General features: G+C 43.3%; 1 protein-coding gene across 3 annotated transcripts in view; it reads right to left on the reverse strand.

Annotated features, from left to right (window-relative positions):
- Nucleotides 1–6121: 6121 nt before the first annotated feature.
- The window catches only part of CYFIP1 (cytoplasmic FMR1 interacting protein 1), a 123615-nt gene continuing 102050 nt past the window's right edge, over nt 6122–27686 (reverse strand). For all 3 annotated transcript variants that reach the window (XM_083168595.1, XM_083168594.1, XM_083168596.1), the window contains 7 exons: nt 26573–26663; nt 16228–16358; nt 10616–10688; nt 9460–9554; nt 9134–9372; nt 8729–8876; nt 6122–6933 (listed from right to left, as the gene is read on the reverse strand). In XM_083168595.1, coding sequence (XP_083024721.1) covers nt 6769–6933; nt 8729–8876; nt 9134–9372; nt 9460–9554; nt 10616–10688; nt 16228–16358; nt 26573–26663 — 942 coding nt within the window. In that variant the 3' untranslated portion in view covers nt 6122–6768. The remainder of the gene's footprint in view (nt 6934–8728; nt 8877–9133; nt 9373–9459; nt 9555–10615; nt 10689–16227; nt 16359–26572; nt 26664–27686) is intronic.

Consider the following 27686-nt stretch of genomic DNA (forward strand, 5'->3'; position numbering starts at 1 on the left):
ATATAGCAAAGATATTAAAAGGTCTAGCATTTATATTTAGTGTGCACCTGCAAACTCCTCCTCCTGCTTGCTTTGTGAATGTAGCCTACCCTAGTTATAGCGCATGTCCGGGTCCATTGTTTCCACTGGTACATCTCACAAGTCAAGCCACATAGCCAGTAGGCTACTGAATTTGGTACAATTTCCCTGTCGAGGGACTCCTCACCTTTTCATTTAAATGTTAAAATCTGTATCTGCAAGTATCACAGAAGTGCTAGCCTTAAACTGGCCATACATCTACAGATTGATTATCAGATCTGGATGGTTGGAACAAAATCCTGGTAATGGATCAGAGCAAATGACAGTTGACCATTTGCTTTGAAATGCTGGAAAACTGCCAAAAACTGTCATTCAGATATTACCAGGTTTTTTGTGGCAACCAGCCAGATCTGACAATCAATCTGTAGATGTATGGCCAGGTTAACCGTTGAAAGGTCAGAATAGTACTCCCAATAAGTGTTCTAATGCACATGACAGACCATGTATGTAGGGGCTGTGCAGGTCTTGCATAGGAGAAGTAACCTCTGGGTTAGAATTCTGCCTGTGGTCATGGCTGGCAATGCGTGCTGCCTTTCAGTCTGGAAGGAGGAGTATTTTATTCAGATCAGAGCTAGATATAAAATGTTTTTTTATACTTCCCAGATCAAAGTTCTTGGATTTTTCTACTTTTCTCTCACTAGTGAATAATACAGAATTTGATGGCTTGCCCTCCCCTTTCTGTGAAGTAATTTCTTCTTAAATCTCCTCTAAACCTCCCAGTTTCAGGGCATGTGAATATTACTCTTTATTTTGATGAATGTTTTCCTTCTGTATCTTGTTAAAACCCTTGGGATATTTGAAAGTTTTAATCATGTCACCTACCTTTCTCTACTTCAAACTATAAATGTTTAAATCTTCAAGTCTTTCTGAGTAAGTTTTGTGCTGTAGGCACAAGAGCAGGATCCTAGTTACTTATTTTTTTGTGATTCTCTTTCCTTTTACGGGACAATTCTTTTACAAGGCATCGTTGAACCTTATAAATGATTGCTCCTTAAAAAGATTCTGCCACCATCCTGTATGACTGCCAACTCTGACTTTGGGGCAGATGTATTAAGCTTTAACGAGATAAATCCAAGGGTGATGAGGAGAAATAAACGTACAGCCAATCACCTGCCAACTGCTATGTTACGGCCTGTGTTTGAAAAAAGTCAGTAAGGAGCTGATTGGCTGGACGTTAATCCAGGGCTTGACAAATTTCTTTAAAATCTAGGAGCCAGGATGAAAAAGTAGGAGCCAGACAAACTAAAAATAGGAACAGTGCGTGCCAAAGCCGCGCACCCAAAATTTACACTGTAATGCCTATTACACATGTCACACACCCATTACGTCTTATACCACATGCCATAATACCTATGACATACTACGCCACACACCGTAATACCTATGACATATTACACCACACGCCATAATGCCCATTAAATATATCACACGCCATAATGCCCATTACATATACCAAACACTGTAATGCACCACATGCTGTAATGCCCATCACATATAATACCAAACAGCGTAATGCCTATTACATATTATGCCACATAAGTTCAACTTACTACTTACATGCTCGTTGCCAGGAGTTACATGTGGTGCCATGGGGTTAACATGCTCGTTGCTATGGGGAACTGTTCCTTTCTCTTCCCTGCCGTTACCATCCGTGGTAACGGTAACAGCCAGGCAGAGAAGTCCTCAATCCACCCAGCTGTATTAGAGCAGGTACACTGCGTAGTGGCGTAACTATAAATTTTGCTCCCCCTGCCAAAAAGCTTGGCAACAGTGGAATGTAATTAATTATATATATCCCTTACCCCTGACACATCTCTTCCGTTGAGGCCATACCCCTGACGCAGCTATCCCCCTGGCACCATACCCCTGACGCAGCTATCCCCCTGGCAAAATACGCCTGTTGCAGTTCTCTCTATGATGTCATACTAGCACAGCTCTGCCCCTGATGCCATATCCCTGTCCCAGCTCTCTCACTGAGGCCATACCCGATGCAGCTCTCCCTATGATACCATACTAGCACAGCTCTCCCACTGCTGCTCCCACTCAGCAGTGGGGAATCCCCGGTACGCAGCAGCCCCCCCCACCCTGTGGACGCGTCTCCTGTGTGCACGGAGCACAGGGGCCACTGTCGGCTACATCCAAGCGGGGACACCGAATGAGAGCCGGGGGAGCGGACAGGAGGGGGGTACTGGTGTGATGGTGCTGACCGCTGCGCCGTGGGAGGTGCCTGCCCCGCCGGAGCTGTCACTCTGAGCAGCCTCCTCCCAGTGTGGTAAGGAATACTGAGGTCTGCACGGAGCACAGGGGGGGCTGTCGGCTACATCCAGCCGGAGCCTGAGGGACGCGAACCAAGTGGCTGCCCCAGTGCAGGGACTGGACAGGCAGTAGGAAGCCGAAGAGGGGGGGGGGGAGCAGGTGTCGGGGCGCCGCTTTTCTAGGAGTTGAATCCTGGCTCACGCTGAGCGAGAGCCGGGGGAGCAGACAGGAGGAGGTGCTGGTGCTGATTGCTACGCCGCGGCAGTGGGGAGGCTTGGGGGTGAATTTATGAAGCTTGGAGAAGTGTTATCTATCCCTATAAAGAACGTTATGAGCAAGGTGATAATGGTTCAGCCAATCAGCTACAATATGTAAATTGACAGGTAAGAGCTGATTGGCTGAACCATTATCACCTTGCTCATAACGTTCTTTATGGGGATAGATAACACTTCTCCAAGCTTCATGAATTCACCCCTCGGTTCGACGCAGGGCTACCCCACGTTCTGCCATGGCTATTTTGATCTTGCGCCAGACCAGAGCTCACGGCGGTCTGATTGGCTGCTGAGCCGCAAACTGTGATTGGCCCCCGATGCTGCGGCGGACCTGCTCCTTAGGGATGGACTTTGTGCCTGTCTCATACCGCCAGGTAGATTAATGACTACTTGACCTGTTACCGCAACTGCACCCGGCTCTGCTTCCTCCCCAACAAAATCTGGTCGCCAGGAAGCAGAATCTGGTCGCCGTGGCGACCTGGCCCCCGGGGTTTGTCGAGCCCTGCGTTAATCTCTCCTTATCACACTTGTATTAAGCTTTAACAAGAGATACATCCATCTGCCCCTATATTACAGCCTACCCTTAGTCTCCAGAATTGCACACAACATTCCAAATCAGGTTGTACCAATTACTGATAGTGGCTTCCTCTACCTATGCAACTAAGCATCTGACTGTCCAATCATTTCTTTACTTTATTGCATTGTTTCCTGGCCTTTAAGTAATTAGAAATGGTGAGTCCTAAATCCAATTCATCCTCATTAGTTTCCATCATAATACCTGTGGTACTGTATGTAGCCTTTGGGTTTTTAGAACCTGTTCATGATTTACGTTTGACTGTAGTTGCCATTATCCTGACCATTCAAGAAGTCTAAATGGATCATTCATTTGTTCCTCATGCCATGTCTATCTACCCTGTTACGGATCTTTGTCATCTGCAAAAAGGTATATATAACCTGCAATACCGCTTGCAATGTCACCAACAAAGATATTAAAGCATTGATTCCTGATGTACTCCACTGTTTAACATTTTAATCAAATTAATGCAATACTATTTATTGCAACTGTTTGTTTTCCAATACAGCACCCAGGTTCCAATCCCTTTTACATAATACTGTTTTACATACTGCAATGTGTACTAATACGCTGCAGGTATGTGAAGGTTCTGAATTGGTGCTATCCCATTGCTAATTGCGGTCTTGTATATAAGTGCCCACACACTGAATTATGTACTAGATTGCATCTAGTTCAAATTTCATGAGATATGCTAAAACAGTGTAGGATTTGAACAATAGATGTGATTTAGCACAATAATTATTAGCTGCACATATTTTGTACTTTCCAATGCACACCACATCGTAAGCTTATAGCAATCTTGAAGTGTGGTGCGATTGGAACTAGAGGCTGTTTAACATTTACAACTTTTTATCATTAACATTTCTTATTTGCAAAAACTGGAAAGGATGTACAAGCAACTGCTGCTGATTACAACATGATGCATGTCTCTATTTTGTATATGACCCTGGTTGTATCTTAATATGAAAAGTGTGCGTTTTCTTTGAAAACACTAACCTTCCATTTCTTATGCAAATACAGCTGCACATCATTTAAATAAGCACAGGATGCATTTGTATCCTATTTGCCTGTGTTGTGAATAAGATGCTATTTAACAGAAAAAAAAAAAAGATGCTTGGTGATATACAGCGTTCATATATTATGTATAACAAGACTTGTGCCCACAGCCATCTATGTGCCATGCAATAAAACTATAATCTGCTTGGTAAAATGCAGAAAAGAAAATAGAGGCAGGCAAATCTTTAGGTAATGCAGTTTGGAGTGTAGTTGAAACATGAGGTCAATCTGGTGCTGTAGAATTAAAACATGTCATGATGTGCCCAATCTATCATTCACATTCATTGTTTCCAGTAGGTGAAATAATGTATATTCAGACAATGCTGCACAGTGTTTGTTTCTTATAATGGTCATCTCATCAGATACTCCCCTACTAAATGTTTTCTGACACTAGGTCCTATTTTTTCTGTGCTCTAGTTAATTCCTTCCAAAACTCACCACAATATGTAAAAGACTAAAGACCCCATTAACCTGTTGCCTGGTGTGGTTACATCATATGCAAACACACCAGCCTGGGCTCTCCCTGATATTCTTGCAACTGATTTAAACAGGAAGAAACGCCAACTACGCAGCTCCCGGGAGACAGATTTTTAGCAACTATCAATCCAATCTCAAAAGGAACCCCACGCCTAATTTGCACCTGTGCCTCCAGCCCCAATTTGTCCCACTGACTATTGGTCACGGTGATTGGGCAGGCCAAAACTGCTCAGTGTTTCCAGATCACTGCTGGTCAGCCTGGCATTTAGTCACCATGCAGCATCTGTACTGCAGTCTCATCACTGCAGGCAGCACATTGTTGCTGAAAATATTTTGGGTGGCTTACTGTAATCACCAAAAGAGTTGACAGAAACAGCTACCCACTGCTGTCGTCCATTTAAAGTGGGTGTCTCATACCCCCCCAGTGTGCCTACTTTGCACCAAGTTACCTATGGAAGGGGCAGGGTGCTGCAGACTTCGAGAGAGGGAAGCTAGAGAATCAGCTAGTATGGCTGATACCCTCCACATAATATAAACATAGGAGCTATGGCAAGGTTGCCAAGATGCTAAACACAACTAGCCAGTTCCCAGGCAGTAAAGCCACCACTGTTCCCCCTCCAGCTGCAGTCCATTCAGAAACAATATAGTCAAAGCTCATGAAGTATCACCATTCAACAGGGATCTGTATGCACTTTGTTTTAGCCCTCTTTATAACCAGGTCAGTTAATGCGGGCCGTAAGCTTCGGTGCTTGCACACCACACTTCGACCTGGGTTGACACATCACCAACCCGGATCCAAGGTGCGGTGTGAATGTGTTATATGAAAACCAGATACTATAGAAAGGAAAAAGTTAAATATTAGTGAACCAGTTGAAGCTAACCTAGGAACCACAATAACCTCACCCATGTTAATGATGTTGGGAATGAATGAACAATAATGATGTACTCAATGTCACTAGGCACTTACAGTCTGGCTCCGAGTCCACAACCCCCCCATGCTCAGTACAGTGAATGAAGCCCTGCTCTAGGAGCGCAGTCATCTTAGCCTCTGGACGTCAGCGGCCAATTAAAATGAGTCACCGGCTGGTGAGCCAATCTGAGCTTGTTAGCCAATCAGAGCGGTTGCCAGTACACAAGCTCTGATTGGCTGCCAGCGTCCGGAGGTGACTAAGTCTGCGCTCCGGGAGCAGGGCTTCATTGAGCACACTGAGTGCAGGCAGCACAGCGGGGCAGGTTCACTGTCGATGGTACTTATATCAGTTGTATGTTTGCAGCATTAGTACCCAGCTTTATAAAGCAATAGAAGCACAGGGGATGGAATTGTACAGACCCTATAAGCGACTGTAGAAAAAAAATAACTGCGTAATAAAAAAATATTGTTTCATTTTGCAAGTACAATATTCAGATATATGTTAATATAAATGTTTATTTCAAACTTGACAGGAAAGCCTTATTTATTAGAGATTACATTTTTACAAGTGAGAGACATTGTTATTAAAAAGTAAAGTCTTAAGAACCCCTTAATTACATAATCTGTATGCATTTTTATCCCAGAATGTAAAAAATAATATTTTTAAAAAAGATAATCAGTGTGACCAGTAGTGTTATACAGCAGTAACTCTTATTGGGAAAATAATTTATATTGCAGCCACTTAATTCAAAACCACGTTAGTAGCACGGAGGCTTCTATAAAGACCACACATTGTGCTATCCCTCTAGATCAGGGAGTGGGAACCTTCGGCCCTCCAGCTGTTAAACTACACCTCCCAAAATGCTTTGCTACAGTTTTAGCTTGCCAAAATAGCAAAACTGTAGCAGTGCATGCTGGGATGTATAGTTCAGCAACAGCTGGAGGGCCGAAGGTTCCCCATCCCTGCTCTAGATGTTCTAAAAAGGAATTGGTCAGGTCTCCATTTTTTTTTAAATTCATTAATATAATGTTCATCTACTGCACAAAAGAATAAAAAATATGGCTGCTATTTTGCAGCCTCTAGCAGAGAATACAGTATCATCATACAGTGGCAATGTAATGCATATAATACAGTGAGTAGAGCCTTAATTGCTGGCCAGTGACTGGTGGATGGGGGGCTGGAAGCATCGTACATGTTCTACCGGTGTATTCTCTCCATCTCCTGACTTCAAGTACTTGTCCAAGATGGTAAATATTTCATCATTGAGAATCTGGAACTTACGGATGCGTTCTACCATTTTCTTCAAGGGCTACAAGAAATAAATCAAAACAGTTGTTGAACTGGTTATTCTACATTATCTTCATGTCTATGTCCCAGTCAATTTGTAACCACCCCTTATGTTTATATATTTATCCTGAATATGACATTGGTAAGTTCTATACATTAAACTTAGTTTTTAGAAATGCCACTATATGTATCTTTCTACGGGCAGTGAGAGATCTACATTTTTATATGTGTAGAAAGATAGTGGAGATATTGACTAGGACGGATATGCAATCCTGATATTGGAAAATGGGCATAGCCAGGAAATCACCAACTTTGGGTAAAAGTCAAAGTAGCCAAGCAAAAGTATTTTAAAAAAGGTGGTATTTTAAGACCATGGACATTTATCACTGGGTAGGTTCTTTGCAGGAACCATTTTGGAATAAACAGCTCCACTGAGTAATATTCAGTCACCGGAACTCAAATAGCTATTGAGTAATATACGGTTCATCTAGCTAGTACCTGAATCATCTTTTCTAAAGTAACACATGGATTATAACCGATAAATGGAATGGGCCCCATACACCTGCGATCACAATTAATTGCTTCTCAGATCCAGTGATTTTTTGGCCAGATAAATGGTTTCTACAATCTATTTGACTTGCCCTACACATTACAGATTTAGTTCAGTGATCGCCAGATTTTTTCCATCAAAAGATTGCATCTTCACATCTGGGAAGTGCCCATACATCACCTCAATCAATTGTCGTTTCAGCTGTCACTTATTTTCATAATTTAAATAGAAGAAGATGAGATGGGAATGCCCACAAATATAAAAAAGAACTGCAGATAATACCAGATTATTAAACATATTTAAAAATCTGATTCAGCAATCGATTGGCGATCCTGATCAATTTTAATGTGTGGGCTCTGCCAAAAGGGGGAGCCCACACATTAAAAATTAATTGTGACAAATCATCTCCAGAATGGAGGATTGTCACAATTAATTGCTGATGTATGGGGCCCATAACTCTAGATATCCCATGCAATTGACCTCACAGAAGAATAGACCTAGGCAAGTGGCCTGTGATGATGACTGAACACACCAAGAACTGTACAAGGAAGTAGCAGCAGATGGGTAACAAAACAGCACTTAGGGGTAATACTATTTTAGTGGGGTGAGCACAGAGCTTGCAAGGTGAGGAATATAACACCTAGAATGAAGAGGCATTTGAGGGGCTATTTTTTTTTTTTTTTACTTTATTAACGCATCACTCAACAGAACAGACAGTGAATCAGATAGAAATTACAGCTCATTTATTTCACGCAATTGTTAATTACAGTATTTATTAAAAGTTTCTTATATAGCGCACACATATTCCGCAGCATAGCATCATATACAAAATCATATGCCCCCACTACATTTTTTGTAACAAGATGTGTCATAATATGAAAAATATAAATATTCAGGTAACAACTATCATATCACACCAGGAGAGTGTCACGTGCCAATTATAATGGGAGGGGGGTGTCACCTATTTATCTATTTGTACCATTTTGGATTTTTTAGGGAGTGTTTAATTCTTCGTAGAAAATAACCCAGTAAGCTACCAATGTATCTGTCCCAAGAACTAAATGATTGTTTAGCCATTTTATCTTTGTTCATAGTTGTCTCCATCCAATCCATTTGAAATATATATTTGTACTTTCCTTTAAAAGAAGGTGATGGGTAGAAAATAAAGGAGGTCTATACACAGTGAACTACAATTATAGTGCTGCAATGGACACCCAAACAAACCTACTGTATATTGCTACAGTTTGATTGTCAACTCTTTACTTACCACATTCTTTATGACTTCATCCTTGCCATCATGTTTCTGCACTTTCAGTAGATGATAGCAGAAGTCTAAAACATCAAACCGCCGGTGTTGCCCCAGTAGTACAATGATCATACAGCCAGCCCAGTGCAGTCCATCTCCGAAGCATTGCCTGTAATATCAGATACAAAATAATCAAACACACACAATGTATTTGTGAGCCAGTATTGTCTGCACCAAGCTGTGTCTCCGTTCTCCTCTTGTATGTTCACTTGCATTTTCCTGTGTATGTACGTTTCCTGTTTGGTCATGGTTTGTTAGCACGTCATGTACCAAGCTGTATACCAACCTCATTACATTTATAAAAACAGACCATTAAGCATCAAGTCATCCTTTTACTACAAGCAATAAGGAATGTGTAACACTCACTCTACAGTGAATTCATGGGCACCCACTGGGATACAGTAGACAAACTGCATGGCGCTCCAGAGACGATGGAATTCCACACACTCATCCACGTGCATCACACCATTGCTGGGAAGTGGGCCACGCCAAATGGGATCATCCAGGAAGGTCCGCACTCTGGTAAGAATCACTTCAAACATGGAAAGGCCACAGCAAAGTCTTTCTTTAGTCAGCAAGTCCCCTTCCCTTGCGATGGCAATTTGCTGTGTAAATAAAGCATAATTAGCCCTGTTCCAATTATAATCCACATAATACACAGCTGTGATGTTGCCTGCAGTGAGGGACATTACCTGAGGGGTGCCTAATCGCTCTATGAGAGGCACCAAGTGGAGGGGAGCATATTTTGATTCCAGTCTTTTCATCTTCGCTTCCAGGCGTTCCCCCTCTGAAGTAAACATATTAAAAGTATAAACATTAAAGAAACAAGAAAACAAACTCTAAAAGCCTTTGTGGTAATCCATATTTTTAGTAGAATTTAGCCCCCAACATTTAAACAAGGGCCCTTTGAAGTTCAATGTGATCTTCAGTGGAGATCCATTAACATGAACTAATTATCAGACCGATTGCTTGTAGTGACATGAGATCTAGTACTGGCAAAGCATGAGAAGCCTTCCATAATACATGATGTTCTTGTAGAGGACATTACAGTACAATTCTGAAAAGTAAGAGGAAGTCTCCCATGTCTGTGCTTCCTGCTGCACAGAGACCCCAGGATGATAACATAGGTAGAAGGATGTATAGGAAAGTTAGGCAAGGAAGAGCTTGAGAAGTCAACAGAAAAGATTAAACAAAAGAAGGCAAATGTAAGCATGGGGCATGGGAGACCAAACTGGCAACAAAATCTAAAAATGCTCATCATAAAATGCAGAATAAATTATCTAGGAAATAGAACAGCAACTAGTACAATATCTACCAGAAACAGACATTTTTCAGTATTCTGTGCAGGGCAGGGTTAACAATGGTGCAGGTGTAGCTACAGCTCTAGACCAGAACGCAACCTTTTGTTGCTAGAAGCGTGTTCTGGTGTTCATTCTCTTTAACGTTAGCGGCTGGTTGACATGAGGGAGGCTAGACTGTTTCGTCTTTCACCATTTTGTCCCAGCTAGCCACATGCTAGCGCATGCCATGCCTCCTGCCCAGACCACACCCCTACAACACTGGCCATGTCCCCACAACACTAGTCACACCCCTTACTGCAGCACACAATAGGGCTGTCATATATTTCCGCTCCAGGCCAATGTGGCCTGCATGCATTCAGTGGTTTTGCATCTGGTCTTACAACCATCCTCCTCTCCTCCGTCACAATCCCTTTTTATATTAGGAGGGTAGAAGTTAATGAGGTTTCAATATTTTTCCCCCTTTTGTGTCATCAAATTATAATCAAATACATTATACCAAAATGATGGGATACTGATAACTAGGGAACACCTTCACATAGGGACATACCTTTAACGTGAACTCTGGGTAGAATGTTCTGGAAAGGTGCAGCATGCAGCAAATCACACACTTCCTCTAGTGACTAAGGAAAGTAATACATTATAGATTAGAAGGCGGGTTACTTACTGCACCAGCAAATTTCAGCTATAAATAAAAGTAGTAGTTTGTACAGAGACTTTGCAATCAATGGAACCATGCATGAAATATTGTAGCAGTCAGGCCGAGCTTCTATTTTTTTTTTTATTTTGTTCTCCTTGAGCTGGCAGCCAATAAACAAGTAATAAACATTTCTTTCAATTAGTGTCTAATGTTCTAGCTAAGTGAAGCTAAATTGCCTTACTCCAATGACCTGGCTAATTCTGTTGCTACGCTACGCTGAGCTTTGAAAAGCGTGAGATTAGCCAGTCATTTTATAGGACCCTTTAGCCCTTGAATGATAAATCATAACATCTCTTGTACTCCCCCAGCATGACTGCTCTCAGACTGGCAGGATTCAGTAAATACGAATAATGCTCTGCGCCAAGGTTACAGAGCCACACATCCCACTGTATTCACCTTGACAAGGAAAATCTCTGCTAGCCCATTTCCACAAGTAGAAGAGCTGAGAGAACAATAGGCACAATTATAGGCACAATTATGATGCCCATCTGAATCTGGTATAGTAATTGTCACTCTGCAACTATAGAAGATAAAAGGACACTGGTTTGTAAATGAATCATGGTTCAAAATACAGTTAAGAGTGACACCCTACAGTTAATGAACAAGAATGCACTAAATGTTTCGGTACTTGTTTCCTAGCACGGCGCCCGTCATAGGTGATCGCATACCTTAAGTTAAGGTATGCGATGGACGCGACCGAAGCGATTTTAGGGCTATTTTTAGCCTTTTCCCCGATATTCAAAAAATCGCGTCCATCGCATGCCTTAAGTTAAGGCATGCGATGCAACCGATGGACGCGATTTTACAATGTTAAATGGGCCAATGGATCAGATTTTTCATTGTATACCCACCCTTATGGGTATTTTACATGACAAATGCCCCCCCCCCCCCATTGTTAATGCCACCCCACGATGAACGGCAACCCGAAGCGTGGAGAGCGCAGCGAGGCCGCGATACGCGTCCTCCGACCTTTTCATACCCCCACTATTCACGTCGGCGTGGAATTGATCTTATATAGTGTGGCTAGCGCAGCGAGCCCCGTGAGGGGATGCGTGATACCTGTTTAGTAATGCGCGTCCGCTCGCCACGCTTCGGGCTCGGGGGCTCGCTGCGCTCGCCACACTATATAAAATCAACTCCACGCCGACGTGGATAGTGGTGGTATAAAAAGGTTAGAGAACGCGTACCGCCGCCCTTTGCGGGCTCGCTGCGCTCGCCACGCTTCGGGTTGGCATTGATCGTGGGGTGGCGTTAACAATGGGGGGCATTTGACCCATCAGGGTTGGGAAACAATAAAAATTGGGGTCTGGGGGCCATTTAAAATTGGGGCCAATGTAAAAATCGGGTCTCAGGGACAATTTTACATTGATTCCAATGTAAAAATTGCGTCGATCGCATTCGATTTGGTTGTATGCGATGGACGCGATTTCGGGGGGTCCCAATGGATACAATTTTTTGTCGCTGGCGCCGTGCTAGGAAACAAGTACCAATGTTTCATACACTTGGCACAATAACACTGAAGACAGACCAGTAGTTCTCAAACTGTGGGCCCCGACCTCCGCATGGGGTCACGTCTACATGTTTTTGACCATCAAGGCTGATGACTTTTGTAATCTCAGTCAGTGATTCAAGGAGCCTGAAAAATCTGTTGAATTGTCTTATTATAGACTCCTCACATCATTTTCTGCCTCCACAATTCTGCCATGAATGTGCACATGTGATGTGATGACCTTCTGCATTGACTTGCTGGGGTTCCGTAATTGTTTTTATTGTCTGATGGGTCCCGGAGCAAAATAGTTTGAGGACCCCAGACATAGACCACAAAAAAAGATCTTCGCAACTTTTTAGTTGAGTTTAAAAATGTCTGAGGATCGTCATATTTTTGATACTTTGTACATGTTCCTGAATTCAGATCTTTAATGGGCAAAACAAAACGATCAGAATTCAGGTACATGTACAAGTATCAGAATAAAAAAATGTATAATCACACAGTCCTCAGACATTTTAAAACATTTCATGGTTCCAATGTCGATGAACTAACCTTTAAAGTAATAAGAGTGTGAAGTTAGGACCCAGAGGAGGTTGATCGGGAGAATAAGTTTTCAAGACATGAAATGTCCACAAATCCCTTTCTATAAATTTCATAATTATGTATGTAAATATTTATTATATCCATTGATATATATTTTGTTTTTAGAACATTTCTTGTTAAGTCTTTTTTTTTTTTTTTAAAGCATTGATTTCATATTTATATGTGTAATAAGAGAAACGGATGGCATTATTTATGAGGGCAGCTGTACCTATTTGTGGGAAAACTACATAGATTCAGTGGATAGACTTGGATTTACAAACAAAGCCTAAGGTCTTGTGGCTAGCAGGTATTCAATCCTGATATTTGTAATAATCTGAAAGATTGACCATCATATTCAATGCCTCCCATTTTTGGATGGGATTGGCATGACAGATCCACCTATTTTAAAAGTTGGATCTGCATTGTCAGAAATGGCCGCAAAATTGTCAAATTAAAGGCCGTTTCTGAAAAAAAAGGCACAGATTTGACGATCCATGTCTTTTTCTACATTCAAAAGGTTTCCAAAAATCAAAAGGGGGCTACTATATGGGGACTGCTGTGGAGGAACCACTAAAAAAGGAACAAAGGGGCTCTTTGAAAAAAAATCAAATACTTTTTATTTTATTTTAGGGCTACCCTGTGTGCCGGATCAGCCCAGGGGTGCTGCTAAGCGTGCCGGATCAGCCTAGGGGTGCTGCTAAGTGTGCCGGATCAGCCCAGGGGTGCTGCTAAGCGTGTGGTAGCAGTCCAGTGTTTGTGCCACCTACTTGTGTCGCTTAGCTTAGTCACCCAGCTACCTCTGTGCAACATTTTGGCCTAAAAACAATATTATAAGCTGTGAGGTGTTCATAATAGATTGGAAATGAGTATAAATTAATTTTATTAAGGTTAATAATACTGTAGCAGTTTATTTGGATTTTACATGGTATGTTAAGTCTCTCATATCTCTGATATCCAACATACTACTGCCCACAGCATTATATTTCCATAGATTGGAATGTTTGCATACCATAATGAGAGATATTAAGGATGCAACCTAAGTCTAACCACCTAATGCATTTGTTTCCTATATATCCAATATATATAGCATGAAGGTCATTTTCCACAATAGATTGAACCATTGTGTGGCTGAAACAGTTAGTGACACCTTTTTTTCTGATGGTTCAATTTACACAATCAGTTGCAGGAAATGTATTTTTTTTAAATATTAATTACAGGTTGAATCTCCAAAATCAGAAAATACTAAGTAGAATATGCTACATACTTTCATTTCCAAGATTGTACTAGTATTCAGTCACATAGGGAGGGGGAGTCCCTGTTCGCAACACCTAATTTAGCCTCCTGTCATGCAATGTGTCCAGCATACTGGATGGAAAAAGAGATTTTCTCTAGACCAGGTCTTCATAACAAAAATACAAGGCGGAAGTAAAAGAAGTGGTTTGTCTGCATTAGGGAACACCGCATAAATCAAACGTTTAACACATGGGCATGATTTGGTTTCACTCTGGGATACACTATCCAATACATATACTATGGCTCTATTACAAATCTGTTATTTTACAATATACTACATGAGTAATGCCAATATATACTGCCCTGACCAAAGTCACTAACGATCTACTATCGGCTAAATCCAAAGGCCTCTTCTCTATCCTCATCCAGCTTGATCTGTCGGCTTCCTTTGACACTGTTGACCACCCTCTCCTGCTCAACACCCTCCGCTACTTTGGCATCACTGGCACGGTCTTCTCCTGGTTCACCTCATACCTCTCCGATCGCTCCTTCTCCGTCTCCACTCCGAGCTCCTCCTCTCCTACTACCCCCCAGCCAGTCGGTGTTCCCCAAGGGTCAGTCCTTGGCCCTCTCCTCTTCTCCCTCTACACCACCTCTCTGGGCACCCTCATCAGCTCCTATGGTTTTCATTACCACCTTTATGCTGATGATACCCTAATCTATCTCTCCTCCCCCGACTTATCCCCATCACTCCTGTCCAAGGTCTCCGAATGCCTCACGGCCATCTCAGCCTGGATGACCCAACGCTTCCTGAAACTAAACATGGCTAAAAGTGAACTTCTAATCTTCCATCCCCCGAACATCCCCTCTTCTCCCACTATCTCCATCAGCATTGGTGAAACCGAGATCACGTCCACCGACCAAATGCGCTGCCTCGGTGTCATCATTGACTCCTCCCTCTCTTTCACCCCCCACATTCGTGCTCTCTCACAGTCTTGCCGCTTTCACCTACGCAACATCTCACGCATCAGACCATTCCTCTCCACTGACGCGACCAAAATTCTCATTCACTCTCTTGTCATCTCCCGCCTTGACTACTGCAACATCCTTCGCTCTGGGCTACCTCTCACCCGCCTCGCACCTCTCCAATCCATTCTTAACGCTGCTGCTAGGCTCATCTTCCTCTCCCGCCGCTCTACCTCCGCCTCCCCCCTCTGTTTATCTCTTCACTGGCTCCCCATTCCTTTCCGAGTTCTCTTTAAACTCCTCACCACCACCTACAAGGCTCTCTCCTCCTCCACAGCTCCCTACCTCTCTTCACTGATCTCTATCCACACTCCCTCCCGTCCTCTTCGCTCCATCGCTGACCGCCGACTGACCTCTCACCTAATCACCTCCTCCCACTCCCGTGTCCAAGATTTCTCTCGCGCTGCCCCCCTGCACTGGAACAACCTCCCGCCACCCATCAGGCTATCTGATTCCCTTACCTCCTTCAAGCGCTCCCTCAAAACCCACTTTTTTCGACTAGCCTATCCCTCCTCCTAACCTCTTTTGATCCTCCTATCCTGCCTCCGTTCCCCTCCGTTCCTACTTATCCTATTGTATTTCGTTCGTCCACCCACCTATTTTTAGTATGTTAACTCTTATGAGCAGGGCCCTCCTTCCTCACGTACTCACCCTACCTCATTACCTCACCTGTGCTCCTGTCCTGTTCTTCCCTTCCTCTACTTCATCTTCAGTCTCCTTGACAATTTTGACACCTACTTCTGAACTGATGCTGATTTTAGTTCTACCAGCTATACCCCTATTTATACTGTATCTTTCAACACACCCTGTACGTTACCTTGTAATTTGTTTTTTTTTGGTTTGCTATGTACGGCGCTGCGGACACTTTGCGGCGCCTTATAAATAAACGTACTACTACTACTATATGTATAAACAAATGTAACACACATTTCTATAAATCATAGACATCATAGCCTATAACTATCTAGGCATACAGTAGTGTAAATGATCAGACATCACACCAGAAATTTGTGAAGTAAATGTGCAGGATATGTATGCCATGGTGACTAATAATCAATACATCCTCAATATGGCAAATGAAGAATAGTAACAGCTAACGGCTAGGCCCAGTGACCTGGTGTTATGTACATACCAGGCTCTGTTCTATAAGGAGGCAGAAGAGAAGGGCATTGCCCACTTCCCTCAGATTCTGAAAGCACACAGTCTTCAGCTCTGCATATTCCACTATGTCCTTCAGCTGGTGATGGAAGAACTCCAGGATGCCTAATGTACATGAGAAAACGCATGAACAACATTAATGACAGAACTGGCATTTAGCAGAAATAAAGAGGGGGAAAGGGGTGACAAAATAAAAGCAAAGCAATACAAATCAGTATAACATGTAAAGATAGATATCAGTGGCATTCACTTTCACGTTTTGGAGACTTAAAAAGGTACTCAAACACTTTACAGTCTGTAACAAAACCAATTTACGTTTTTTTATTTCAGATTTAACAACTGGTTTACTACTTCCCAAACTACTGTGCAGCGAGGCTTTAGAACAGGCATTCCCAACCACGGTCCTCAAGGCACACCAACAGTGCAGGTTTTAGTGATATCCAGGCTTCAGCACAGATGTTTTAATCAGAATCACTCAGATACTAATTAAGTCACCTGTGCTCAAGCCTGGATATCTACAAAACCTGCACTGTTGGTGTGCCGTGGTTGGGAATGCCTGGCTTAGAAGGTCAAATCGGAACAGAATTTGACCTTCTAAGCCCACTCATATAGTAGTGGGGCTATGGCATGTTAAGGGCCCTATACATCAGCAATTAATTGTGACAATTTTCAGATATGGAGATGATTGCCACAATTAATTTTAGATGTATGGGCTCCCGCTTTTGGCAATCCCAATCAAAATCGCCAATCGATTGCTTAATCAGGTTTTTAAACATGTTTAATAATCTGGTATTATCTGCAGATCTTTTTTATATGTGTGGGCATTCCCAATTCGTCTTCTCCATCTATTTACATTATGAACAGCAATCGATTGGGCAATTTCCAGATATGAAGATGCAATCTTTAGATGGAAAAATCTGCCGATCACTGAAATAAATCTGTAATGTGTGGGCAAAGTCCGATAGATTGTAAAATCCATTTATCTGGCCAAAAAATTCCTGTATCTGGAAATCCATAAATTGTGATTGCTGATGTATGGGGCCCATTAGGTCTACAGTCAAAAGGTCGACAACTTTTGGTCGACTTGGTCAAAAAATTGACTTGGTAAAATGGTCAGCATAAGTCGATATGGGCACTGTATAAATGTGTACCGTTTGGGCATTGTTATAATCTAACTCTATGCCTACTTGGATACACGGGTCAGTTTTTTTTTTTAAACACCACGTCAACCAATAGTTGTTGACCTAGACACTGTAGATCTAATGACTGGATACTGCAGTAGGCATCATGACAAGCAGTGAAAGCCTTAAGTAAACGTGCGTGTCATTTGTCTGATCTTATAACCTTGAAAATATTTATGTAGTGTTTTAGTGCCTTTTTGTCCACAGTCTCATTTAAGCCATCCCGAGCCTCTTTTGCAGAAAATGTCTGATACTTCAATCAGACAAAACAATGTCACAGACTTTAGTATCGGAGGCTGTCAATTAGTACAGTGGTTCTCAACCTCGGTCCTCAAGTACCCCGAACAGTGCACATTTTCCAGGTCACCTGGCAGGTGAACAGGTGCACTCATTAGTCACTGACACATGTTAAAAGATCACAGGTGGAGCTAATTATTTCCCCTCTGATTTGTGTGTGGAGACCTGGAAAACGTGCACTGTTGGGGATCCTTGAGGACTGAGGTTGAGAACCACTGAATTAGTAGACAATAAAACGATAAAAGTGATACTTTACAGCATCACAGTTCAACTGAGGAAGCCGCTGATGTGTCTTACATAGGCAGAGAAACGCGTTTTGAACTGTATCCTGCCCCGACTAACAGACTACCGCTGCTCGCATGACAGGTAAAGAGCGGCTTGCTGGACTCTGATTGGCTGCAGCAAATACCTATAACAATACAGCTGTCCGGAGAGCTACTCTGGTAAAGGAAGGGGAGCTGCAACCTGGTTATTACCATTATCATCCCAGGAATACAATATTGCCATTGGAGTATCCATTAAGAGCGGGACTGGTAACTATAGGTGTTCTGCCTCACGAATTTACATTTTAATGCCCAAGGATTCATAGCCATTTCCAGCCATTTGTGCCAGTGACTAGTGTTACATGTTGTTTGTCTTGTATGTCTGTGTGGTATTGTAAAGTGCACTTTAAATGAAGTTTTATGAATTTTTTAATAAATTGTTATAATGTGTCTATAAATCCCATCTGGTTATTTACGTGACTGAGTACAGCTGCGCCTCTGATTAGTGACTGAGCTTTTGCCACAGAAACTAGAAAATCCCTAAATATGGAACAGACTAAACTACATCTTAAATGAGAAACATAATATGACTAAATAGAGATAGCTGGTGGATGACACATACATTGGTTTTTAGGTTTAAAAATAAATGTAAAACCTGCTACCGCTGAACACCGCGTTTTCCAATTAAGTATATTATCTGTTTGGCTGTTCTCCGGACTGCATTAATGTTTTATTTTTATCTGTGTGGATCTTTTAATAAACTTAAATGATTGAAAAAAAAAAACAAATGTAAAAGAATGCAGTAAGGCAGGAGTATGTGGGTAGAACATACAGGATAAACATGCATAGACTGCGTAATATATTTACACAAAGCTATTGGTCACCGACCGTAATAATACCTGCTCTGACTGCTACAGGGGAATAATGGTAATACTCAACATGGATGCAAACATGCAAATGTGCATTTATGGAGCAACAAAAATATCTACAAATACAATGCAGACAGACCAGATTGAAGCACCTATTGAATTGTAGAATAATCCACTTATGTGTTATTACTGTCCAAACACGAGCGGTGTCAGATGCGAATAATGAAATAGTTGTATAAAATTTAATGAGCGCTCCCAGAACCAGGAGATCTGATCAGGCTTTGTTAAAGAGGAGACAATATTTGACTGTTTTTATGTCTTAAATCCTCTGAATTTGTTCAGTATGCCTCTATCATATATACTTGCAAGAGCCATACTGTAAATAGGACAACCTAAATATGGCACCGTTTGAACCACAATCTCTGCATATTACAGGAAGCAACCAGTTTATCATCATTCTGCACCAAAAAAGCAAATGACCGTTGGCATTCACATAACACTGCAGCTTCAATTTACTCACTTATCAAAGCAGTGTCCTCTCTGTGTCTGATCTATTTGTAACTAGGCTGCTGGGCACAGCAAGAGATTGCCTCATACATGGTTTATGCTGTGTATTCTGTATCAATGCTGCTCTTTGCAAAACATATCTAGAAACCTGCATGGGATTAGCACAAAGGATTAGGACCTCAGCCCCATCTCCAGCTTGCAAATCCCCTCTAAAGGGCTCACACGACAGATGACACATTTTAGCTGTGTATCACTGGGTTTCACTAAAGCCACCAAACACATTTAAACTGACATTAAGGAATATAGCAGTGTATCCAAGTAAAAATCTAAATTTTGTGTCCTCATACATCTAGTCGCAATACGCCATGCAGTGCGATATGCCTGTCATGAGTGAGCTAGCAAATCCTGTGCAACTCCGCTCATGTTGGGTGTCTATTTGTGCTAAAAAAGCGTCTTTTTTTTTTTTTTTTTAAAAGATTACATTTATATTGGGTTTTTTAACAGTGTGTCAAGTAGACACCAAGGAAAGGGGTACAGAATGGAGAAGAGGGGTGGGGGGGGGGGGGGGGGGGAGGGAAAATGGGGGCACAACACATAGCAATGAACAATATAATGCATCTCATACACATTGCAAGCGTGATTAAATCAATGTATAAGCCTAGATGGAAAGACAAAAAAAGAAACAAGAAAAAAAAACTATAGTTATCGTAGATAGCTTCCGACATTAGGATCTGAATTCCATAGGGGAAGGTGAGTTTTCACATTGAAGGGGGTTTGTAACTAGTCAATTTTCAGAGGGCTTGTAAGTCTATAGGCCAGGGCTTGACAAATTTCAAAAAAATCTAGGAGCCATGATGAAAATATAGGAGCCAGAAAAAAATAGTGACAGTGTGCGCCAAAAAGTAACACGATAATGCCTATTACACGTCACATACCTAGTGTTCCCGCTAGGCTGTTTTAGCGGGGCGCTGTGCCCTGCCCGGTTTTTAAAGGGCAAAATGCGCCCTGACCCTCTAGCAGCGCCCTGCTAAAAAAGCCTGGTGCCTGCCCGACACACCGCACAGGGAAGACAAGCGCCGCCTTAGACATCAATGCCGAGCGCTTCCCCGGCAGCACAGCGACTTCGGCGGGGCAGGTCCCTTTGCTGACGGCCGTGGCCGGACCCGCCCCCTTTGTTAACGGCGGTGGCTGGGCCCACCCCCTTTGAGGACGGCGCGGCCTGAGCATGCCTCTTTTGTGACGTCGGCGCCCAGGGACCGCCCAAAGCTGTGACATCGGTGGGCCCAGTCCGCCCCCCAGCGCCCTTTCCACACAAAATCCTAGAGGGAACACTACATACCCATTACACATGCCACAATGTCCATTACACATTATGCCACACACTAGAAAACCTTTTGCATACAATACCACACACAATAATGCCCATTACATATACCTCGCACACCGTAATGCCCATTACACGGTAAACCAAACACCGTAATGCCAATTACATATAATACCACACGCTGTAATGCCCATGGCATATTATGCCACAGTGCTGCTTACCTACATGCTCACTGCTATGGGTTTCTGGCTTGATGCCAGGCAGGGGCAGACTGAGAAAAAAAAAAGACAGAGGGACTCTGGTCTCTCTGCCTAAGCAGCGGGTCTCCGTGGCTGGTTATACTATCAGCACTTACAACATCCCTGGGTGCCACTGTTAAAACAAAGACACATAAGCAGATGGCCCCGCGGTGGGTTATAATGTTCAATACAACAACCAGCATAGTGGCAGCCAGGGGTGTAACTAGACCCTTATGGGCCCCATAGCAAAGTTTTTAAAGGCCGCCCCCCCCCCCCCCCCCCCTGCAATTTGCTGTATAGGTGCAAAAAGAAAAAAAAAGATCTAATAGCTGCACCACTCCCCACTTTCCTTTTCAAAGCTCACTCACAGCGGGGGTCAGGAAGCCTGGTGTGATGCCTGGGGAGAAGTGTACTGGAACTACTGCCACCTGCCATGTCACAGCTGCCGAGTGCCAGATGATGGTTCTGGTGTAGAGACACCGCAGTGTCTCACACAGTGCAAGGAGCCGGGAGCTAGAAGGAGCCAAGCAGGAGGAGCACACAGTGCTTATGGAGAGGCAGCAGTGAAGTCTGGAGCCGGAAACTGGCGTGCAGGGCAGCTGTGGGCCTGGAGACTAAGGGTGACGTGACAGCCAGGTACTGCAGTGCAGACGAGGAGATGAGAGGAGGGCCCGGTGCACAGCTCTCCCGGCTGCCGCTGTATCAGAGCAGGTCAGCAGCGCGCCTATTTCAAAAGTCAAGCTGCATTGGTAGCTCATGATTAGCTTGTGAGCCACCTTGACTTATGTAATAGGTGCGCTGCGGAGTGCGGACCTGCTCTGATGCAGCGGCAGCCAGGAGAGTTGTGCGCCGGTCTGCCGTGCTGACTGTTATATTGAACATAATAACCCCACACGGCGCCATCTGTTTATGTGTCTGAAACGGGCACGCAAGGCTGCTGTAAGTGCTGATCGGATAGCCAGCCACGGGGACCCGCTGCTTACCCTGCCTCTCCCTGTCCATCTGCCGGCAGAGTTGTAAACTGCTCTGCCGGCTGCTGCCCGCTGCTATCAAGCCACCACTCTGCCTGGGGGTTCTGCTTCCTGGCAAATTTTGTCGCCAGGCAGCAGAATCTGGTTGCCATGGCGACCTGGCCCCCGGGTTTTGTTGAGCCCTGCTATAGGCTATCCAGGGGGACCATTTTGCTGTCTGGGATAAATGAGATCCCGCCCAAGCTGAACCCTCTGTTTCACACAGATAGTGATCGTGGACCATTTCTTCTATAGTTAAAATCGTGGGGACCAGAGGGGTCTGCCAGTGGCTAGCTAGGAATAATTTAGTAGTAATTAAGATGTGGCCTAGGACATATTGAGTGTCTTTAGGGGTGTGGACCGGGAAGAAGTGGAACAGGGCCACCCTCAGTTGAGGGGGTATGTTAACACCTGAGATTTCTGAGAGTAGTCTAAATACCCTACACCACATTCCCGTTAGTCTAGGGCAGCGTTCGCCAACCCGTCGCTCGTGTTTTAGAGTAGCTCGGGGCTGTCAGTGACCTCCTGTCGCGCAGCGGGTCCTTGCTTGGCGGCAGGAGGTCAGAAAGTGAGTTAATGCCGCGTTTCTGGACCTGGCGGCGGCAGTGACCTCCTGCCGCGTAGCGCTTCCTCACTTGGCGGCAGTGTGACCTCCTGACGTCCCCAACATGCCGCACTTATCGACGCCACAGCCTCTGCTCAACTCCTGCGCCACAGCCTCTGCTCAACTCCGTTAGGTATTTTTTTTTTTGTGCGTGCGCAACACTGCTGTTTACTGCTTGAGGTATAATGGGCATCATGTGTATGGCATATGTTTAATAAATCATTAAACATATGCCACACAAATAATGCCCATTAAACATATGCCCCACACCTTGATACTCATTAATTATTAATCATCAAGGTGTGTGGGGCATATTCCACACACATGAAGCCACACACACATGATGCCCATTATACAAATGCCCCACACCTTGATGCTCATTAATAATGAGCTTCACGCTGTGGGGCATTTGTATAATGGGCATCATGTGTGTGGCATATGCCCCAGATACCTTGATGATTATTAATTAATGAGCATCAAGGTGTGGGGCATATGTGTAATGGGCATCATTTGTGTGGCATATGTTTAATGAGCATCACAGTGTGTGGCATATGATTAATGGAGCATCACGGTGTGGCACATGTATAATGGAGCATCACGGTGTGTGGCATATGTTTAATGGAGCATCACTGTGTGGGGCATATGTATAATGGTGCATCACTGTGTGGGGCATATGTATAATGGAGCATCACTGTGTGGGACATATGTATAATGGTGCATCACTGTGTGGGGCATATGTATAATGGAGCATCACGGTGTGTGGCATATGTATAATGGAGCATCACGGTGTGGCATATGTATAATGGAGCATCACGGTGTGGGGCATTTGTATAACGGAGTATCACGTTGTTGGGCATATGTATAATGGGCATTGTGTGTGTGGCATATGTATAATGGAGCATCACGCTGTGGGGCATTTGTATAATGGAGCTTCACATTGTGGCATATGCATAATGGAGCATCACGGTGTGGCTTTGTGTATAATGAGCATCACGGTGTGTGGCATATGTATAATGGTGCATCACGGTGTGGGGCATTTGTATAATGGAGCATCACGGTGCGGGGCATATTTATAATGGGTATCACGGACTGCACTATTGGGGTCATGTGTATCTGGCACTGCACTATTGAGGGCATATGTATCACACCCCCATTTTCCATGGCCGCACCCCATGTGGCTACAGCTCTTAGAGAGCTGACCATGCCCCCATAGGGATTAACGACACTAGCGAAAGCCAAGAGTGTCTAGCGGATGAGAGAATGGAAGATCGCTCAACAACCTTTGGAGATTCTGACGGAGGTAAAAATGCGTCTTTATCGCAACGCAATGTGACTAGGATGCACAAGGTGACTGCGGATTCATTTAATGTGTGCCACTTGTGTGACGTCTGTATACAAAGCAGAACAGAACTTGTATTGGATGCCACATGGTTGTAATGTTAAAATAGTACATGTTATTACTAAGACTTGACGTTCGCATTTGGCATTGGATGTTAACCCTTGGGTGTTTGTACTAGAGCTGCACGCTGTGTTTATCGCGCACAATTGTTGTCACCATCTCTTCCTTTGTATCAGTTCGCATTAGGCATAACAACAATCCCACTTCCTCTTCACTGTGATGAATGTAGAGACTCTTCCACCCACTGGCATTCTCTGTAAGTACTGTATAGTCATTGACATTCTGCTCAGAGCAGCAATAAAACCACACCAACAGGAAGGTTAATGCTGTACTATTTTGAGAAGCAGCACATTACGACAGACAGCTCAGTGAAGAGAAATACAGGAGATCTGAAATGAAAATTCTTTACCGAACAGCTTTGTAAAGGAGCGCTCTTTATGGTTATAGAATAACCAAAGTCTCATGAAACATTTCTGACATGAATGTAAATTTGAGAATCACGCTCCAAGCAATTTGTATTTCAGCATTGGAAATATTCAACTGCATTTTTGCGCACAACAAGCACCAAAGAGTTGTTCTTTGAAATACCTTTTCCACAAAACAATAAAAGGATGACGTCTATTAAATGAGAACACAGTATGAACTCTTCTATTCAGCAACCAGAGACACTTCATCAGACTGCAGGCATATGTTGTGTAAAAAGTAGTCCCTAACAGAAAAGACACGCACTAGGCGGGTCAAGCAGCGCTAGTATCAATGAATGTAACTCAATGGTTTATAGCAATGTATCAAATTTTACTGTTAAAAATACATACAAGGTACAATATTACATGAAATGTAAAAAACAATAAAATGGAAAGGTGGGGAATAAAAGTAAATTGGAATTAATAAAATGAATTAAATACAACCCGCCTCAATGGACACGTCTGGATGTAGTTTGTGATCATTTATTATGAAGGAACAGGTAAGTGCACGTTACCAACAGAAGATTTTGTATCCTTTGTGGAAGGAGTGAAGCTGGAAGATCCTCACGATGTATGCGGCTATATGGATTGCCGCTGGAGGAGAAGTGACTCGCTCGATGTATTTCAGTCCTCTATGTAAGGTGTGAGAGTAGATGTTGGTTGTCTCAATCACCGGAGGGATATCTGAAGCGATGCACCCAAATAAAAGTTCCAGCAAACTTTAATCAGAAGTGGCTTCCGAGCCCAATATGGATCCTCACTGGTGTGGATGGTAATTACCAGGGGTTATCGAGCACGGTGTCCGCCATGGAATAGTGTCCAAATGAAGAAAACGTGAGATGATGTCCACAATGGGAAGAAGCGTCATAGCAATGTCCAGAGGCAGGGGGGAGATCTCTAACGCGTTTCACTGCGTCCTGCAGCTTTATCAACACACACCTTTGATAAAGCTGCAGGACGCAGTGATACGCGTTAGGTGATCTCCCCCCTGCCTCTGGACATTGCTGTGACGCTTCTTCCCATTGTGGACATCATCTCACGTTTTCTTCATTTGGACACTATTCCATGGCGGACACCGTGCTCGATAACCCCTGGTAATTACCATCCACACCAGTGAGGATCCATATTGGGCTCGGAAGCCACTTCTGATTAAAGTTTGCTGGAACTTTTATTTGGGTGCATCGCTTCAGATATCCCTCCGGTGATTGAGACAACCAACATCTACTCTCACACCTTACATAGAGGACTGAAATACATCGAGCGAGTCACTTCTCCTCCAGCGGCAATCCATATAGCCGCATACATCGTGAGGATCTTCCAGCTTCACTCCTTCCACAAAGGATACAAAATCTTCTGTTGGTAACGTGCACTTACCTGTTCCTTCATAATAAATGATCACAAACTACATCCAGACGTGTCCATTGAGGCGGGGTTGTATTTAATTCATTTTATTAATTCCAATTTACTTTTATTCCCCACCTTTCCATATTATTATTGTTTTTTACATTTCATGTAATATTGTACCTTGTATGTATTTTTAACAGTAAAATTTGATACATTGCTATAAACCATTGAGTTACATTCATTGATACTAGTGCTGCTTGACCCGCCTAGTGCGTGTCTTTTTTGCTTTTTTCTCGAGTGGGGAGTGACTGCCCCCACATTCTAGCAGCTGCTTTTATTGTAGATTCAGCTCACTGCCAAGCGCCTGATTATTCCTAGTGAATATTGCTTCCCTAGTCCCTAACAGATGCTGGTAGGCTGCTCTCTTATTCCGCGCAAGCCTCCTTACCATCCTCTATACCAGTGATGGCTAACCTTGACCCTCCAGCTGTTGAACTACACATCCCAGCATGCCCTGCTCCAGGTTTACTATTTGGCCATGCTAAAACTGTTGCAGGGCATGCTGGAATATGTAGTTCAACAACAGCTGGAGTGTCGAGGTTAGCCATCCCCGCTCTATACTATACAATTCAAGGTCTACATGCAAATCAGTTTACAAGACACTTTTTCTACAGTGAATATTTCAACCCTTACTCATGTGAGCTGCACTGAGAAGTCAATCTTCTTTAAACAGTTAAAAATTCAATAATGAATGCAGTGTTTCACTACTATGTACTTGAATTGTCCTTTTCCGGCAATATTAAAATGAAATGACAAACCTGGGGAGCCGTACTCATGTCTTGGCAGCCTGCAGATCTTCGGCATGACTTCCATCAGTGTCTTCACATACTGGAGAATGGTACCCTGACACTAGAAGTAACAGGTACTATTAGACACAGGCACACATTTATATGTAACATCAGATCTTAAAAAGCAGTTCAAAGTCATCCTGTAGCTTGCAACCACCTTATGTAAAGCCCACACACTCCATGTTTGCCACGTTGCATGACGGGGAGTCCGTTTGACTAATGCTGGAGTTCTCCAACTATTTTGCTCTGGGACCTATTCATACAATACCAATTATTACAGGACCCCAGTAAGTTATCGTACATTTGTCACCACGCGTGTGGTCAGCAAACTGCAGGTGCACGGCAACTTTGTGGCTAAAGAGATTGCTCATTTCTTACACAATTTGAGAGATGAGCTCCTTTTGGAGTCCCTGTGTTGCTTGTGTGTTTTTTTTTTCATATATTCATGCGAATGTTCCCTGCTGTGAGGGCTTTGGGGATGGCAGGCAGTGGATGACAGGAAGCCCGCCTTATGACGCCTCATTGATGTGTGGAGTCTTAACGAAGATACAATTCAACTGATTTTTCAGACTCCTTGGATCACTGACAGATCAAAGGAGTCATCAGCCTGTTGGCAGCATGGTGTCTCAAACCTATGCTGAGATGGTCAATGCCCACTTTGGGGTCATGACTTACAGTTTGACAACCATTTGACTAATTAAAATGAATACATGCACCATGTATTAAAGGATTTAATGTAAGTACATAAATTCTTCTTTGAGTCCTCTGTGGGACAGTGGCAACACATTTAAAATAGTGTGTAATGGGGGAGTGCAGGCATTTTAAAATTGTAAACACTTGCCAGCAGCTCTTCCCACCTGGTGGGAACAGCTCAGTCTAGTGGGAACTCTCTTATTTTGCGTATCTGGTTCAGACCGCAGCTGGAGCCTGGAACCATTAGCTAAAAAGCCCACTTACAGCTTAACGATCCTTCCGATGTATAAACAGATCTATTTATGTGGAATCCATGAAAATAACAAAACCATCTATCTGTGCATAAAATTATACTTAAACGCCTCAGAGCAGAAGACTAAGGGCCAGATTC

This window comes from Crinia signifera, chromosome 2, assembly GCF_055691185.1.
Source record: "Crinia signifera chromosome 2, ASM5569118v1, whole genome shotgun sequence".
NCBI classification, from domain to species: domain Eukaryota; kingdom Metazoa; phylum Chordata; class Amphibia; order Anura; family Myobatrachidae; genus Crinia; species Crinia signifera.